Raw genomic sequence first — 16,474 nt, forward strand, 5'->3', positions numbered from 1 at the left:
TCACATAGTTTGGAAAATAATATAAATTAGGAAACTTTAGATTGGAAAGTTTTTTTTGTACCCAATGTACGTAAATAATGGACATTTTGGCGTCCCGGAAAAATTTTTCGGGACACCGGGAATGATAGTGAAAAAACTGGACAATCCCGTTTTTACGGAACGGTTGGTCACCCTAGTCTAGGCCAATTAGAAGCTGAGCTACGAACTTTAAAAGTAACGATATGAAACTTGCATTTTTCTAAAAATTGGCAAGGTACCGAGGACCTTACTTTGCAGAATGGGTGTTGTAACCAACATGTAAAAGATAGTATTTCAATAAATAAAAGTCAACTACATTTTTCCTGTTACGTGTCGCGCGGGCAATTCGGGTATCACTGATGTAAATAATAACATACTTTGCTATTTAAAATTTTCAGATGATCGCCCAGGGCCCCATGATAAGGGGTTCTGTGGGGCAAGTGGAGTGCCTCATTTGATGCATCTAGTGATACCTCACTATTTGTTTAATTCTTTCAACTCCAGTCGTCACTGATTTAATATCACGGAACGTTTCATCTGAGACATCTGATGTATCTACATGGTGGGGTTGAATTTACTATTATACTCTTTTCTAATTATTCTGCAGGAGGATTGCAAATTTCACTAAGATAGTAGATCAGAAGTAAGATGACCCTTTCTTTCCGTGCTTCAAGAAGGTACGAGAAGTATTCCAAAAGTAAGGTCAGTCGACATATAGTGAAATGGAGGTAGGCCGGAATACAATTTCATGCGTGCAGCGCCAACGACGAAGCCACTCCAGTGGTTGTCTTGATTCAGTAGGAGTTTGGCAGTCGTGGAAGGCAGGTCGCAATGGCCATGAGATTTGTTTCTCCCGCTAGTTGTGAAGTGCGCGGTGTGATACGATATTTGCTTGCAAAAGGAACTTTTGCTGCTGATGTCCATCTAGAGTTGTGCCTAGTGTATGGACCTACAGTAATGAGTGCAGGAAAGGTTCACGAATTTTGTCGCGACTTTCTACATGAACGTCCCAACGTGCACGATGAATACTGGAGTGGCAGACCTAGTGCTCAGACCGATGACCTCGTGGAGCAAGTGAATCAAAAACTACGAAATGATCACCGATTGACGACAGAAACGCTTGGATAACACAAATTAAGTGCAAGGTGGGTGCCAAAAATGCTAACGGAGCAGCAGAAAGAGCAATGAATGTGGTGCCTGACAGTTTTTGCATCGCTATTGACAACAGGGAGATGATTTGTTTTCCTACATTGTGACGGGTGACGAGATATGGATCTCGTACACCAACGCCGAATCCAAACAGTCCATGCAGTGATGCCACTCAGGTTCCCCCAAACCAAAAAAATTTAAGCAATCGCCACACTCGAATCAAAAACTGATGGCTACAATCTTTTAAGACGACATGAGCGTCCTGTTGGTTGATTTCTTGGAACGTGAGACAACAGTTACAGTTGACGTGTACTGAGACAGGCCCACCAAACTGCGACGTGCGATTCAAAATCCGGGAAACTCGTCCAGAGTCATCCTCATTCACGACAACGCTCGTCCTCATACTGCTGCTGTCGTCCAGAAGAAAATTCAAGATTTTCCTTGGGACCTACAGTGCTGGAAGTTGGTATACGGACGTGAAAATAAAAGAAGGAAGGCAAGAATGTCGAACATGGATAAAGATAATATATTTACAAAGTAGCATTGTAGCCTGGTTAAAATCAAAGGCATATTGTTTGCTCATACGTCACTGGGAAGCAATGTTTACACAAAAATATAAATTAGACCATTTTCGGGTGGAAATTAATATAAAGGCACCTATTGTTTTTGACAAAAAATAAAAATACAATGCACGGTACAGAATGGAAAATAGACTTTCAGTACTTGATTGACCCTCCTTTCTTCTGAATGACTTGGAGTATATCCTTCGGCATTGTGTTTATGAGATCTGTTAGTTGTTGCAGTGGAATCGCTGACCACTCTTCTTGTATCGCGTTTTTCAACTCAGCAATCATCCCAAATTGCTATCCATTGCGATAAATATTTAGTGCAAGGATGCCCCATAGGTTTTTTTTTATCGGCTTATGCTCGGCATAACGTAACATGGCCCGGTGCTTTTGAGCACCTTGTATATTGGAAGGGAAATTTTAATTTTATTTAGAATGTCAGAAAAACATGTTTTATTTTGTAGTAGGAAACTGTAGGTCGCAAATTTTGCGTAATTTCAGTTAAGTAAATCGTTTCAACGAATATTACATGAAGAATATATGATTAGTAATTATATTTTGTATATTTTACGTATTTATCCAAAAATATAACATTATTTTAGAAAATAAGTGTATATTCTAGCTTTTTCAATGATTTTCAGTTTATTTTTATAGATATTTCGGCATAGGGAATCTTCACAAGAAAGCTAAAATTTTAATTTCGTAAATCTTCTTCAAAATTCCAAATTAAGAAAGTCAGCCATAATTTCTTCTTGGTGCATCTCTTTGTTTTCGAAGTAAATTATTTGATTGGATAATCCGCAATCACAGCTGCGGCTGAGATTTCGGCTTTCTTTGATCTTCGCACAGAAGCCTATCATCCGATAGTTACGTCACGATTATCTTCCAATTAGGGATCATCTTCCTGTTATTCATTGTCTTACATCTTCAGCCATTATAGGATAAGGACGTACAGTGTTCGTCGTCTGTAGAAATTGTGAAATAATTAGTCTTTATTTTAAAACTGTGGTTTATTCTTAGTTTTGGTCTTGCATCTTCAGCCATTATAGGACAAGGACGTGCAGTGTTCGTCGTCTGTAGAAATTGTGAAATAATTAGTTTTTATTTTAAAACTGTGGTTTATTCTTAGTTTTGGTCTTGCATCAACTACAGCTATAGGATATGGACGTGCAGTGTTTGACGTCTGTATTAATTTGTTGAGATAATTTAAAACAGTGATTTATTCATTGTCTTACATCTTCAGCCATTACAGGAGACAGGCGTACAGTGGTCGTCGTCTGTAGAAATTGAGGAAAAATTAGTCCTTATTTTAAAACTGTGATTAATTCTTCGTTTTGTCTTGTATCAGAAATTATCAACGGAGATAGACGTGCTGTGTTCGGTGTTTGAACGAAATTGTTAAATAAGTATTATTCTAAACTGTGAGGTGACTTACGTTTTGTATCAGTGATATTCTTATGGAATGTGCTTACTGGTATGGAATGAGCTTATTGAAAGTTTGATGTTCTCGATCAGCGAGAGAACGTAAGAGAAGCTGAAGGAGACGGTGACAAAACGTAAATCTTGAGTTGGTGTGTTAGCATCGGAGAAGAAGAAGTTGAGTGACGCTCAATGGCCACTTAGAACGGTACTACAGTTATCGGTATCTGTAAACTTTTTTGGAATCCACGAGTTAAGAATCTCCAAGGAGATTCTCGTGGCATAACTTTATCGCAAAACGTTTTTTTTTATATCAGGCTATTCAGCGGTTGAAGGAATGGATTCAAGTAAGTAGGAAACCAGTGTAAAAATTAATCCAGGTATTGGCAACTTCAAAATTCCTTGTCTTGGCAGAACAAGTGTGTGTGATTTTCCCTTTTGTGCATGTGTGAAATTTACAACATGATGTGTTAAGTGCATTAAGTTTTCCCTCAACGCCGCACACATGCAGATTTGGCCAATGTGACATCGTGATTTCATTCAATGGGGGGGGGGGAGAAAGCTAGATTATCTTAGCACAGAGCGATTGTCGCAATAACAAGAAAATGTGTGTACCACACACACGTTTTCCCCCAGTGAGGAAAAGATGTTTAGATTCCCTGAAATCTTGAAATTATTCGTTTTCGGTAATACTGCTCGAAATTTTAAATTTTTATATTTTGGCATGTTTTCTTTGGTTTTAAGAAAAATGATTCTAAATGATAATTTTTGGAAGTAAGTGTCAGATTCACGGCTACAGTCAAGTGCAAGGGTACATGAATTTTGCGTACCGGTAACAGGAAACTTTCGTCAATAGGCTAAACTTCCGTGATATTCTATTCTGATACCCATCAAGTTTTAGAAATTTCAATTTTAATGATTAATAGTAGATACTTTTTTTTTTTTTTTAAAAAAAAAAGAACTCAGAATTTCAGAGCGACACTGAAGTAAGTAACCACTGCGTCTTCGATTCTGACGTGGTAGCGAAACAAAATATAAATACGTAAATGAGGATGGTGCTTCATAAAATATATGTGTGACTTTTCTTTCTTGTTTAGGTTAAGTTAGTGTAGCTAGGTTAGAATAGGGATTTTAGGTTTAAGTTGTGTCAATATATTATATGAGTGTCTACCTGTGCTAGATTGTCCAGTGGGTCCGAGCTGTAAGAGAGGTAGCGAAGAGCGTAAATCCTCTATGCCGGCCACAATCTCAGTGCACAGCGGATATTGAGCACCAAAAGAAAGTGAAAGTAGCTAACCACAACTTTATGCAGTGAAGTTTATTTTTTCCAATAATGTAGTGTATTTGTAATGTGTCATTTTCATTTGTCTTCTTGTGTCGATTTAATGTGAATGTTTTGGAGAGTCAAGAATATTAAATGAATATGAATATTTTAGGAATATATGTGGAAAATTAAATAATGTTCGGCTCTGAAAGTTGAAGAAATCGATGTTAGTTTTCTCGGATGGGTATGTCAGTCAAGTGTAAAGATTTTTTTCCCTTAAATTTCTTGTCCAATCCTTTTCATGAATATTGTCGAATAAAATTTACTAGCCGTGAAAACATCTTTCTTTTCAAGCACAGAATATAATTATCTTGTAGTTTTAAGAAGTAGTAGAAATCTTGAGTTACAGTTATGTTTTGGATATTTAATGTGAAACATGATCAAAGTAAAGAGCAGTACGTACACAATAAGTTGACTAGGGAAAAGAAATAGCTGTGAATCAAGGAAGAGACTTTCCTTAGTGTGACCGGGGTTGAAAACAACCGAATCTGTAGAAATTTTCTCATTTTATCAGTTTTAAATCGAAATCTCAGTTTGGATTTTTTTAAGTTGCAAAATTCCGTTTTCGAGATTCGTAAGATTTTTTTTCTTTTTCCCAGATAGGGCTTTTACAGACAACATTAAGATCTTCATTGTGCTCATTGCCAGCTCCACTCGTAGGTCGATGTCCTGTGTCTGTAGTCGTGGTTCACAACCTATTTCCGGATGGGATGTGGATAGTGCACTGCAGGCCTGGATACCGGGCTGTGAGTTGAGATGGAGGAGATTTTGGAATCTTTACACTTTCGGGCAAGATTTGAGTTCTATTTTCCGTAGATGATTGGCTTGGTGAGTGTATCAGTGACTGTTGATGACGAGCCCATACGGGCCCAGTAGGTTCGGTGTCACTAGTCAGTGATGCATTCAGCATAGCCTTTAGTCTCAAGGAAAAGGAACATCATACAAATACAACACAATATCAGCATCAGCATCATTTTAATTCTTTTATTTATTATTTTTTTTAATCATTTTATTTTATTTTATTTTATTTTTTTTTTTTTAAAGTAAAAAGCTTTTCGCTGGCCACTCCATAACCTTGATGCCTTTATCTTGAAACCACAGTCGGGTTGCTGCTGCCCTGTGGGTAGCAGAGTTGTCGTGCTGGAAAATAAGGTTCTGATCATCCAACTCCTCATACATCCGCAGCAATTCTATTTCTAACATCTCTATGTACATCGTTGAATTCATTTTGGCGTTGAGCCATGCAATGTTGGATGTACCTTTAACACAAAGGGTCATAACACTTCTTCCACCAAAATTTCTTCTCATTTGCACTTGCTCCTCTTCCCTAAGGTCATGCCATTGGTATTGAAAACCATTCAGACATTATAAATTGAACTTCTTGTCGTCACTAAACACAACGTGATTCCATTCCATCCGTTCAACACACTAGGACACCATGTCTTTTGAACGTTTCCGGAAACTTATGGGCGAAGTTGTGGTGCAGTTTATGGAATTAACTATTTTAACAATTCATACTGATTGTTTCGCCTCGAGAGAGAGAGAGAAAGAGAGAGAGAGAAGAGAGAAAGACGCGTCACTCCTTTGTGTAATTTCATTTCATCCATCATAGGGTATGTTGACACTGTTTTTATCTTCTTATCGTTAAGCTTTAATTATAAACATTCGTTGTCGTGTATATTACTGACTGGTATAATACTGCATTAATGTGAAAAGGTTTGACGCATCTAAAATTTTGAAAAGTAACCTCCATAGTTAAAAATTATTATCTTTTATACCAAGCGTTAATGTTCAGATTTCAAACATAAAAACTCATTGTGCAGTTATCTTGATCATTTTAATTTTGTTTCCATCCCCACCTCTGTCAGATCACTAATTTGAAAATAGTGTTGCTTTGGTAGCAGTGTTGCCACGCTTGGTACAATTGTACCAAATTCAGCCCTTTTTGTCATTTGTCGGCCCGTTGGTATCACGCTGGCATTTTCAGCCCCTTTTGTGAAAAAGTTGGTACAATTCTACCCAATTCAGCACCATTTAACAAATACTTGTCACATTTTCTAGTGTCAGTAAGATTCTTCCTGCATCTCACGTTACTTATACTGTGTTGGACTCTTAAAAAATGCTGTTAAATTTGCATTCTGTGGCGTTGCACCGCTTAACACTAGAAACTTTGTGTGGGAAATTCGTAATTCGAACTACACTGGGATACAAATGACGCTAGATGGGCGCATCCGCATCGCGCATGAAGGGGACGAGAAGGAAACAGTGTGGTGGAAATATTTTCTTCAAATCCTTAATAATAATAATAAAAAAAGTTGAATCAAGTGCTGAATACTCTGAAGAAGAACAGCGTGTACTCAAGTAAGTCTATAATTTATGTCATTGCAAAGATTCTATACCAAAAGATGATAGCACGAAAAATACATTAACATAATTGCTGGCTTAGCGGGCTAAGTTGTTTACTAGTGACGCCATATTGACGAATATAAAGATACCCGAACATTTCTGCATTTTATAGATCTATATCGACACGTTGATTTGTACTCTTGGAAGAGGCTGTTCTAGAAAATTAATCTTTCAGTTTCATGTTATAGAGCCATGTATTACCCTGGTATAAAATTCGGCCCTTTCTGTTTCAATTCGGTACTATTTTCAGCCCACTTCAGAGCCAGGACTGTGGCAACACTGTTTGATAATGCACGACAATGCAGACCTAACAATGAAAAGAAGGTGTTTGTTATAATGAAGTATATTTTAATTTTTGGCAATAACTAACAATAATTTAGTACTATGCATGTTATAAGGTATAAATGGCATAGATTATTAATTATAGGTAATTGAATAGTTAAGCCTGTACATTTGGTTCATTGGCCTATATAATCTATTTCAAACGCGGAGATCCAGTAATCCTATTCTGATTGATTACGTTGTAATTACTTAGTCATTTACAAAAATAAAACTTTATGTATCGATCTTTGCACATGCCACGTACAAATTGTCCGCGTGACAAAATAACACGTGTACCGTATATATTATTGCGTGGTATCTTACACACTATTTCTCTCTCTCTCGTTCTCTCCATCCAGTGGTGAATCACATAAAGCCTTCTCCTCAATTTCTTCATGTAACAGGTTCTTAACTTGGAAGGTGAGATATGAAAAGTGTTCACGCGCTTTGGAACAGCGCTCTCGAGAATATTTCTGTTGCTGAAATTAACGAAAGAATAGCTTCAATCAACGTGACTTTTATAAATATAAAGTGGGGTTTATCAACCTATTTCATCTCACGACCCACTTTTTATCACATCCTCTTGCCAGCGACCCCCATTAATAATTTTCCACTAGTTTCATTCCTCTTGTATTCCGATTGTGTTTCAAACAATTCAATATTTGTTTAAAATTTTAATATTCTTTGTTGTATTGGACAAAAGGTATGGACGTAAACACATGTCTATTAAAAAAGAAAAGAAACATATTCAACATTACCTTTGAAAAATGTTTTCGCTATTATATCCTAACTACGTTTATCTTTTCCACACTCCATCGCGAGCCGCTAACGGTCCTGACCATTAGGTTGAGAGACCCAGACATAAGGAATGCTTTTATTGAACATGATCCTCACAACAGTTATTGATCGTTTAGGCCATTAATAAACAATAATTTTCATGTAGACTAGCAGTTACTTACAGGACATCTTTACCTTATATCTAACGTTCTGAATTTCGTTCCAAATACTTTAAATATACAGGGTGAGTCAAAAGTCCTTGGACACCTGCAAAAGTTTGAAAATCGAAGGGAAAAGTAAAAAGTGATGATGGGAACAGAGGTTTGATGAGGGGCCGCAACTTTTGGAGTGTATGTCATTCATGGCCGCCATTTTAAAATCTGCCATTTTGGATTCAAGTCAATTTTTTAAAATGGGAAGGGGGTGTATGAGACATCAAATAACACTAGCTTGAGCTCAGGAATTTAGTGGTTCAATTTGTTTTTTTTTTTTTCTGTCTTATACAGTTTGGAAGTTACTAATGTTCAAAGATGGGAAATTACCTTGATACTGAATGCTACAACACATGTTCTACGTATTGTCCATCCCGTGCAATGCTCAACTGTAGTCGCCGCAACCACTCTGACTGCACACGGAGGAGAATGTCTCTTGAAATTTGGTCACAGGCTTGTTGGATGCGTTCCTTCAGGTGTCTCAAATCACGGATTGTCTCAGCAAACACTATCTGCTTAAGATGTCCCCATAGATAAAAATCAAGGGCGTTAAGTCAGGGGATCTGGGCGGCCACTCCACGGGGCCACGGCGACCAATCCATTTCCCTGGCAGTTGTTCTTCCAACCATTCACGGACACCAAGTCTATAGTGTGGACGGGCTCCATCGTGCTGAAAATAAAATGGGAAAATGCCGTCAGTGTTCAGTGTGGCAGGAAACACAAGATCCTGCAGCAGCATCAGATACTGTGGTGCAGTTAAAGTGTTGTAAATGAAAAATGGCCCAATGATGCGGGTGTCCTATATGCCACACCACACCATCACCTCCGCTGGACTATGTTCTCGACTCGGGTCAACCCAGTTCGGATTTCTGTTACACCAGTGTCGACAATTATATCGATTAAACTCCCCGTTCAAAGTGAAATACGACGGGTACTTCATTTAGGACTTTTCACAAACGACGCAACAACCGCCATTGCAGTTTCCTCATTGGTGGCAGTCTTTGGTCGCCAATACGTGCCCTATCTTGAACAGAGCCCGTTTTCCGGAATTTGGTGGTCACGTGAGCCACCGTGCTGTGCGATACCGGTTCTCTGTCTGGGTGCCGTCTGTTGTAGTCAGCTGCTATTGTTCGGTAGCTGCGTTCCCCCGATATAAAGATGATTTCGATCTTCTGTTCAACTTTTAGTAAAATATATGGCACTCTGACGCCACAATTTCACCAAAACATATGCCGTAATTTCATCTGCATAATTGCATGACTTTCAACAGAAACATTCCATGAATGATAAATGGACCAATACATATTTAGTTTGCTGTAACAATGTATAAAATAATTAATAATTATGTAAGTAACGAAAAAAATGTTTTTCCGAACATAGGACCCTTGGATCATAAACCACGATGTTACCTGTGTAGCCACAGTGCTAGTGTTGTCAAGGGCGATTTTTATTATATATGATATGGTTTGCAAACTTTAAGATACGTATTCTAGGACGTTTGTGGCTAGTGCATTCTAGACCTTCCCAAATGAACAGTATATGTTTGCGTGTAACACTTCAAACAGATAACACAGGCACTGGGAACATTTTTAACTTACTGGCATTTGACCTGCAAAATCTGTTCCAGTGAATTGTAGGAGATTTTCATGCGAAATCACCTGAACCGTTTACAGTATATATTTTATATGCTTATTTCGCGGCTATATTGGATACACGATGTAGAAATTTTAATCCATTTGTATTATTTTCCTCACCTACTAGTGGTAATGTACTTTTACACCAAATTTCGTTTTTGTAGTACGAGCTGTTTGGTTCAGGATTTTGTTCGACCATATTGGTTTTCAGATGGAGATATTTTGAACCTTTTAATGTTTTTCGTACACGTGTAGTGATACTGTACTTCTATAGTAGAATTCGTTTTCCAGACACGAGTCGTTGACACATTGACATTTTGATCGACCATATTGGGTTCAATACGTCAACGTCCGCGAAATTTCAAACCAATAGATGTATAGAGTTCATACATATATCAATCTGCAAATCATTAAGTCAATCTTCCCATGGGAAGTGGATGAGAGGTTGCTTGCAAAAGTCGATTGGCATGATCTTCGGGCGGCCGTATTGGATTTATCCTTTGCTGTCGGCCCGGCATATTTCACCAGTATTTCTTCGTGGCCCTCCTCTATCTAAATATATGCGCAGTTTCCGGACCCCCGATTCTTGGGAGAGAACTTTTACTTATTAGTTAAGATTTAACTTCAGACAGTTCTGAACATATGTTATGCAACACGGAAGAAGCAGGAAAAGGTGTTAGTAATAGAATAATGAACAGCTATTCGTTGTCTTGGTAACACATGTTCATAATCAGCTAAAGGTACCGATAAGAAATACATGGATTTAAGACTCTTATATACTTTGATAACAAGGAACAGATTATTGATACAATAACTAAACATTATCTTTTTTCAAATTTTGGTTGTCGGATCTTCTACGCTAAGATTATTCTCAGAATTAGATAATTGTAATCATAATAACCGAATTTACTCAATTGAAAGAGAGTCAAAGGTCCATTATGACATAGAAAAACATTCCAAAGGTCATCATATCTTTAAATTAAATAGTATTTAAAAGAAGCTTTTTACCTGAACTGGTATCATTTTAGATCAAGCATCTTTCTCTTTGAATCAAGGATCCCAGAACATCCAAAATCATGTTGGCTCGATTCCTTTTCGTGATGTTTGTCATCTCTACAATTGGTGCTAGCCCTTACCGTAAGTAACTAATGGATTTCGCCTTTCAACGGAGTAATTCTACAAGTAGGCTCTTAGTGATTTACTGGAAACGTTTTCAATCATTTAATACGAGTGATACCTACGGTGCTGAACAACACAATTCATAGTATTTTAAAAGTAATTGATTTTGCGTCCTAGAATAATCCATATGGCAAAGTGATCAACACATTGTGATTTGCGACCTTTCTTCCAGTCAAACCGTTTGAATTTTTACCTCTAGTCTCCCAATATTAAGCATTACAAATCACTAGACTGGTAGAAAAGATTTATGTGATAGCTGGACAAATACTATCGGAGTAAAATTTTTAATAATGTTAACAGATCATTAAGAATTCAAGAAAGTAGAGATAATTCACTGAGGAAAAATAAGATCGGAACAGAAGACCCTGGAAGTGACTAAGAATGCTCAATTATTTTCAACACAATAAAGAGAAAAGTAAGCATCTATCAAATAAATCAATAACACTTTTCTTTGTATTCGCAATAATTTTGTTAAAAACGAAAAGTTGAGTCGTTTTTGTAAAGGAACAAATCTTAATGTAAAACGGTTCGAACGATATGTTGAACAATAAGTTAACTAAATGAAAAGAGTATTAGTTGTATTGTACGAGACACATCCAGAAAGTAAGTCTCCCTATGGCGGGAAACGCAAAGAAAACATTTATTGCCATAGATACAACACAGGTAATACTACTGTTTAACATATTCACTACCAGAATTCAGAGGCTTGTCATACCGTGGAATCATCTTTTGTATTCCAATGTCGCGAAACTTAGCTGTCTGGGAATGGAACCAGTATCAGTTGCTTCGGCACACACTTGACATACAACTTCTCAAAACCCAGGCGTATTGTCATAATTTCGTGCAATAGGAATCAGGAAATTTGTGGGAAGTGGCTGCTTAGTTGCGAAGTGGACTGCCATCTCTCGTGACAGAGGATCTTGTGAAGGTGGTACATTCTGGAAAACCGCCATAATAACTGAACTCAGCAATCGGTTCCCAGAGATTTCCCGATCCTTGTTACACAAAATTTTCACAACACAGCTCGTGTCCAAGAAATTGTGTGCCTGGTGGGTGCTGAAGCAACTGATACTGGTTTCACTCCCAGGTGACTGACTCTTATGGCATTGAAATATAAAAGTTGATCCCACGATATGACACATATCTGAATTCTAATGATTAATATGATGAAAAGTAGTGTCATTTGTGTTGTAGCTGTAGCAATGAATGTTTCAAGTCACTATACTTTCTTTGTGATTCCCGCCATAGGGAAACTTACTTTCTGGATATACCCCGTGTTTTGGAAAGTATTGTTTTGGAGAACATTCTTGTAGTATTAGTATCTTTTGATTTTGCAGACAAGAAGATCCATGTAAAACTATTAGATGATCCAAAGGCTTACATAGACAATGTTATAACTCAACTGGATGAAAGCATTGAAAACCATGGCTATGATAATCTAGAACTGCCTGGTGGACAAATTGGAATTGAGTAAGTGTCAATTGCATTACTTTAAACATTCTACAAATAAAATTAAAGTGCATGTACAGGATGAAACTAAAATAATGAAATATACACAACTGAAATATGATTAATGAAAGACTATCTTGTAAGTTTTAAGAATACATTAAGGCAACTAATTTCTAAAGATAAATTAAAAAAATAGATATATTTATAATTCCCAAAGCTGAAGACTGAGTTTTTAAAAGAATAAAAACGGGATATCTTGAAAATCGTATACTGTTAAATAAATCAATATTTCAATGTCTTTTTAACAAATCTCAGAATATATTTGCTGGTAAAAAATAACGGAAGAATCAACATAATATTAACAGAAACTTTTCGTTAGATACAGTTCTATAAAGAAATAATGTATTTTTCAGTCCCAAGTAGTATTGAATATCTCATTTCACTACTAGCGCGTTTTGAAATGAATACATTCTAAACGAAACAATTTATCCGTGTATTATTATCATCGTATGGACTGGCAATTTATTTGCTGAAAAGTTATAAGCTTTCATATATTACAGCTCTTTGTTTAAGTAAAAGAATTACTTTCGTCCCATAATATTATAGGCCATCTACTCGTTTAACTTCTAACTAATGTCCTAATAACAGAACTTCTCAAATGATTCCAGAAACACTCTCGTTTATTTGACCATCTCCTTGTATCTTGTATCTTCCAAACTTGAAACGTTTGCTCAGTAGTTACCTGTTCCAAATAGGTAATTGTCTCCATTATTCTCCTCATTGATATATCAAATACTTGTGTGATATTTGTTCGTATTTTTGTAATGCCCACTTCTGCACCTTATGGTGCAATAGTCAATGCAAAGCATTTAATGATCCCCCAACATAACTCTTTATTTATTCAGCGACTCATAGGATAATGTTCTTACTGTTTCTTAAAGATTTTCTTTATTATTTCTATCCTTCAGTGTGCTAAGAAGTCAAGTTATACATTTATCTCCACTCATTTTATATTATTCAGCCAAATAAATCATTTTACGAAATTCTAATGTATCACTATACTTTCAATTAGTCTTATGGGTCATTGAAATAACGAAAGAACATTGTCAGTTTTTGTTCACTTCAAATTTTAACATACTTTGCCAGTATCTTTATATCCAACGAGATACAAATCTACACAGTATGATGTAAGATTAGATTTCGAATCAAACGTACATACAGGATGGTAGCCAGCCCAAAAATGTAAGGGGGACGTTAGAAGTTAGAGGACGCGATGCAATCATATTATAATTCATTGGCAAGCCTACCGTGAAAATTTTAGGGGGACAGCAAAAATTTAGGAGGCCCGACCCCCCTAAAACCTCCGTGAGTAAGGACCTGCGTACATAATCGGGAAACTCATTTACACAAATGTATATTTGTTGTCATATGCTTTACGACATATTTATTTTATTGTTGCACGACTTTTTTTAAAATGAGAGTTTAGTTTTAATTTGTTTCTTCCACAATTTTAGCCGTCCTATTCCTGGACATGCTTCTCTTAGTAATGGAACTGTTCATCACTTGGAAAGCATTCACCGAAACGGAGAAGTAACTGAGATTGAAGAAAATGGAATACTCACTGTGACCTCAGATGTCATCATCAACAACTTAACAGCTGGCTATCACGTCCATCTTGATTTGGCCACATTACAAAGAAATTTCGACTTAATTTTAGTAATTGACAGAGTTATTCTTCAATTGGTGGTACGTATCTTTAATAAATATTCTTAATCGTTTTCACTGTGTTTCGCCAAAACACAAAATTTACAAATATTTTATTCGAATAATAAAATTTAACTCCGTTGTGTTTATCACGGTAATAGTAAGAGCAGATGTCAGGTCTTCATTGGAATTATTTCTTTTTTGTAATGTTTCGTTTGAGTATTGTTCCTTGAATATTTACCCTACATCAGGGCACGGAATGTCAGGGCTGAATCTTGTAGCTATGTCAGAGACTTTGTTCGCCATTTGTTATTTGGTAAACAAAGTAGAGACCAAATTTCTATCGTGCCGAACTAAAATATTTGATCACCAATAGCGATCGGAAATTTCACAGGCTACACTATATGTCTGAATGATTTGATATTATTAAGAACGTCAACTTGTTAATAGAGGCATAGGGAGGGAAAGCCTAAAAACGGTAGCCATTAAAATGGTAATGCACATACATTTTAACAACTGTGCACATTCATCAATATTGCTATGTGAAAAGAAAATTCTGCGAAAGCTGCCGCGGCATGTTTGGCGGAAACAACAATAGGAGACTCCTGAATATGACAGCGTACAGGGAAAAGTGGTCTTAAATTTAAACCAAAAAGCAAAACGCAGGATGCTATGATAGGAACTACCATCCAGTCATTCGTCGAACATGATAAGTTGTACTGTATGTTCCAATGAGTTCGTTTGAGTTGACTATGTGCTTATATGATCATTCCTGATGGAACACCATATCACGTTGTTATAATACTAGACAACTTTACTACTTGTGCATATTAAGGTAACAACCAGGTTGGTACGTGAAGTAGGTTTACTTTCTTTTTTGTAGCGTGCACACACCTTACATCAACAATAACATTTTGATAAATAATAGCTGGGCACATGCTTATGGATCAGCGCGTGCCCGAAAAAAGAGTAAGCATTTCATCTTTGGTAACGACTATGGTAGGTTTTAGTTATGTCAGAACTTTTGTCTAGACTATTTTGAAAGACACACATTGATTGCATAATGTGTGTCATTGAACTGGAAGACCATATACTCTATTATTGTAATATTACATGACTTTAGACTCCATGTTTCTGCAATATCGTATGTTTGAATTTGAATTAAGATTTCTTAAAATTTTAGAAGTAATATTCAAAACCCATTTATACGAAATATTTTATTAAATATTCTATTTGATTCTTTACAGATTAGAAGAGACGGCGAAGGAAACACACAATTAGCCTCCTTCCACACATTGGAAATAGGAACCATTCATCTTGAGCTCAGTGAAAATGACGAAATTACAGAACTTCTGACTCCTGTGGTAAGATTAAAAACATAATTGAAAGAATACTTAAGTAAGAAAATGATTAATGTAATCCATTTTTTAAAAAAAACTGATGATATTTAATTGTTCCGGAGTACAAGACATAAAAGTGGATTATGATATTCATTCAGTACTGTCTTAATACCAAAAAAGGTACTTGAAAATATTTTCGTTCTTTCTAATACACGTGTATCACAATCATAGGTATGATTCTATTATTAGTAGGTCATTAACCACAAACTTCATTAGGTCAACATCTTGTTTAAAAGGTTTTCTAAACATTTAATGAAAAATGTTCATGTTTTTTAACGCAATTACATTGTAAATAGTTAAAATGCTAAGCTATAAACTTTTGTCTTTCAGTTGGAAGAGCTGGCTCGTGCTATTCTGCCAATTGGTATTGATGCTTTGATTGAGGACCCTATCGATGGACTTCTTCAGGATATTCTTAACAATAACCCAATCACAGATTTACCAGTTTCAACTACAACACAGGCTCCACAAACTTCTACAACCACCGTAGCTCCACAAACTACTGGCTCCACTTCTTCACCAACCACTGAGGTTGAACAAACTTCAAGCTCATTAGCATAATTATAAGACTGTTTCACAATGATCTGAATAGTACACTTCTCAAAAGAAAATTGTAAATGTATGCTATTTTAAGTCACCAATAAAATTTTTAAACAATATTCAAAAGTATTGTCTTTTGCTCGCGTCTGTGTTAATGAATTTACTGTTCTATGAAAATAAATTCCACAGTCTTAATTAATAACCCAAGTCTAGGTATGAATTTGATAATTTAAATACTTGAACTTCTCTCTTACTTTGTTTCTGTTTCCTAGGGAATAGATATACAAACAGAGCGCAAATTGAGAATCTCCATTTAGTACTGTATAATAATAAAAAAGGTCGTATCAAATATCTAAATTTTATTTAATATTTTTAG

At 36.2% G+C, this 16,474-nt stretch overlaps 1 protein-coding gene across 2 annotated transcripts; it reads left to right on the forward strand.

Moving 5' to 3' along the window:
* Positions 1–3,337: 3,337 nt before the first annotated feature.
* LOC145679711 (uncharacterized) lies at positions 3,338–16,224 on the forward strand. 2 transcript variants are annotated; one of them, XM_081750278.1, is made up of 5 exons: positions 3,338–3,499; positions 12,343–12,475; positions 13,969–14,200; positions 15,406–15,522; positions 15,889–16,224. In XM_081750278.1, the coding sequence occupies exons 1-5, from the start codon at positions 3,490–3,492 to the stop codon at positions 16,117–16,119; spliced, it is 723 nt and encodes a 240-aa protein (XP_081606404.1). In that variant the 5' UTR covers positions 3,338–3,489; the 3' UTR covers positions 16,120–16,224. The 2 variants fall into 2 exon arrangements, with proteins under 2 accessions (XP_081606404.1, XP_081606403.1); XM_081750277.1 differs by lacking the exon at positions 3,338–3,499 and adding an exon at positions 10,848–10,963.
* The last annotated feature ends 250 nt before the right edge of the window (positions 16,225–16,474 follow it).

This window comes from Thermobia domestica, chromosome 2 (genome assembly GCF_964235325.1).
Source record: "Thermobia domestica chromosome 2, izTheDome1.hap1.1, whole genome shotgun sequence".
Taxonomy (NCBI): domain Eukaryota; kingdom Metazoa; phylum Arthropoda; class Insecta; order Zygentoma; family Lepismatidae; genus Thermobia; species Thermobia domestica.

Bases quoted from the DNA above. Each gene is read 5' to 3' on its own strand.
- LOC145679711 (XM_081750277.1), top strand. From the start codon at position 10,903: ATGTTGGCTCGATTCCTTTTCGTGATGTTTGTCATCTCTACAATTGGT. The intron at 12,476-13,968 runs GTAAGTGTCAAT...CCACAATTTTAG, and splicing joins GGTGGACAAATTGGAATTGA to CCGTCCTATTCCTGGACATG. The intron at 14,201-15,405 runs GTACGTATCTTT...GATTCTTTACAG, and splicing joins GAGTTATTCTTCAATTGGTG to ATTAGAAGAGACGGCGAAGG.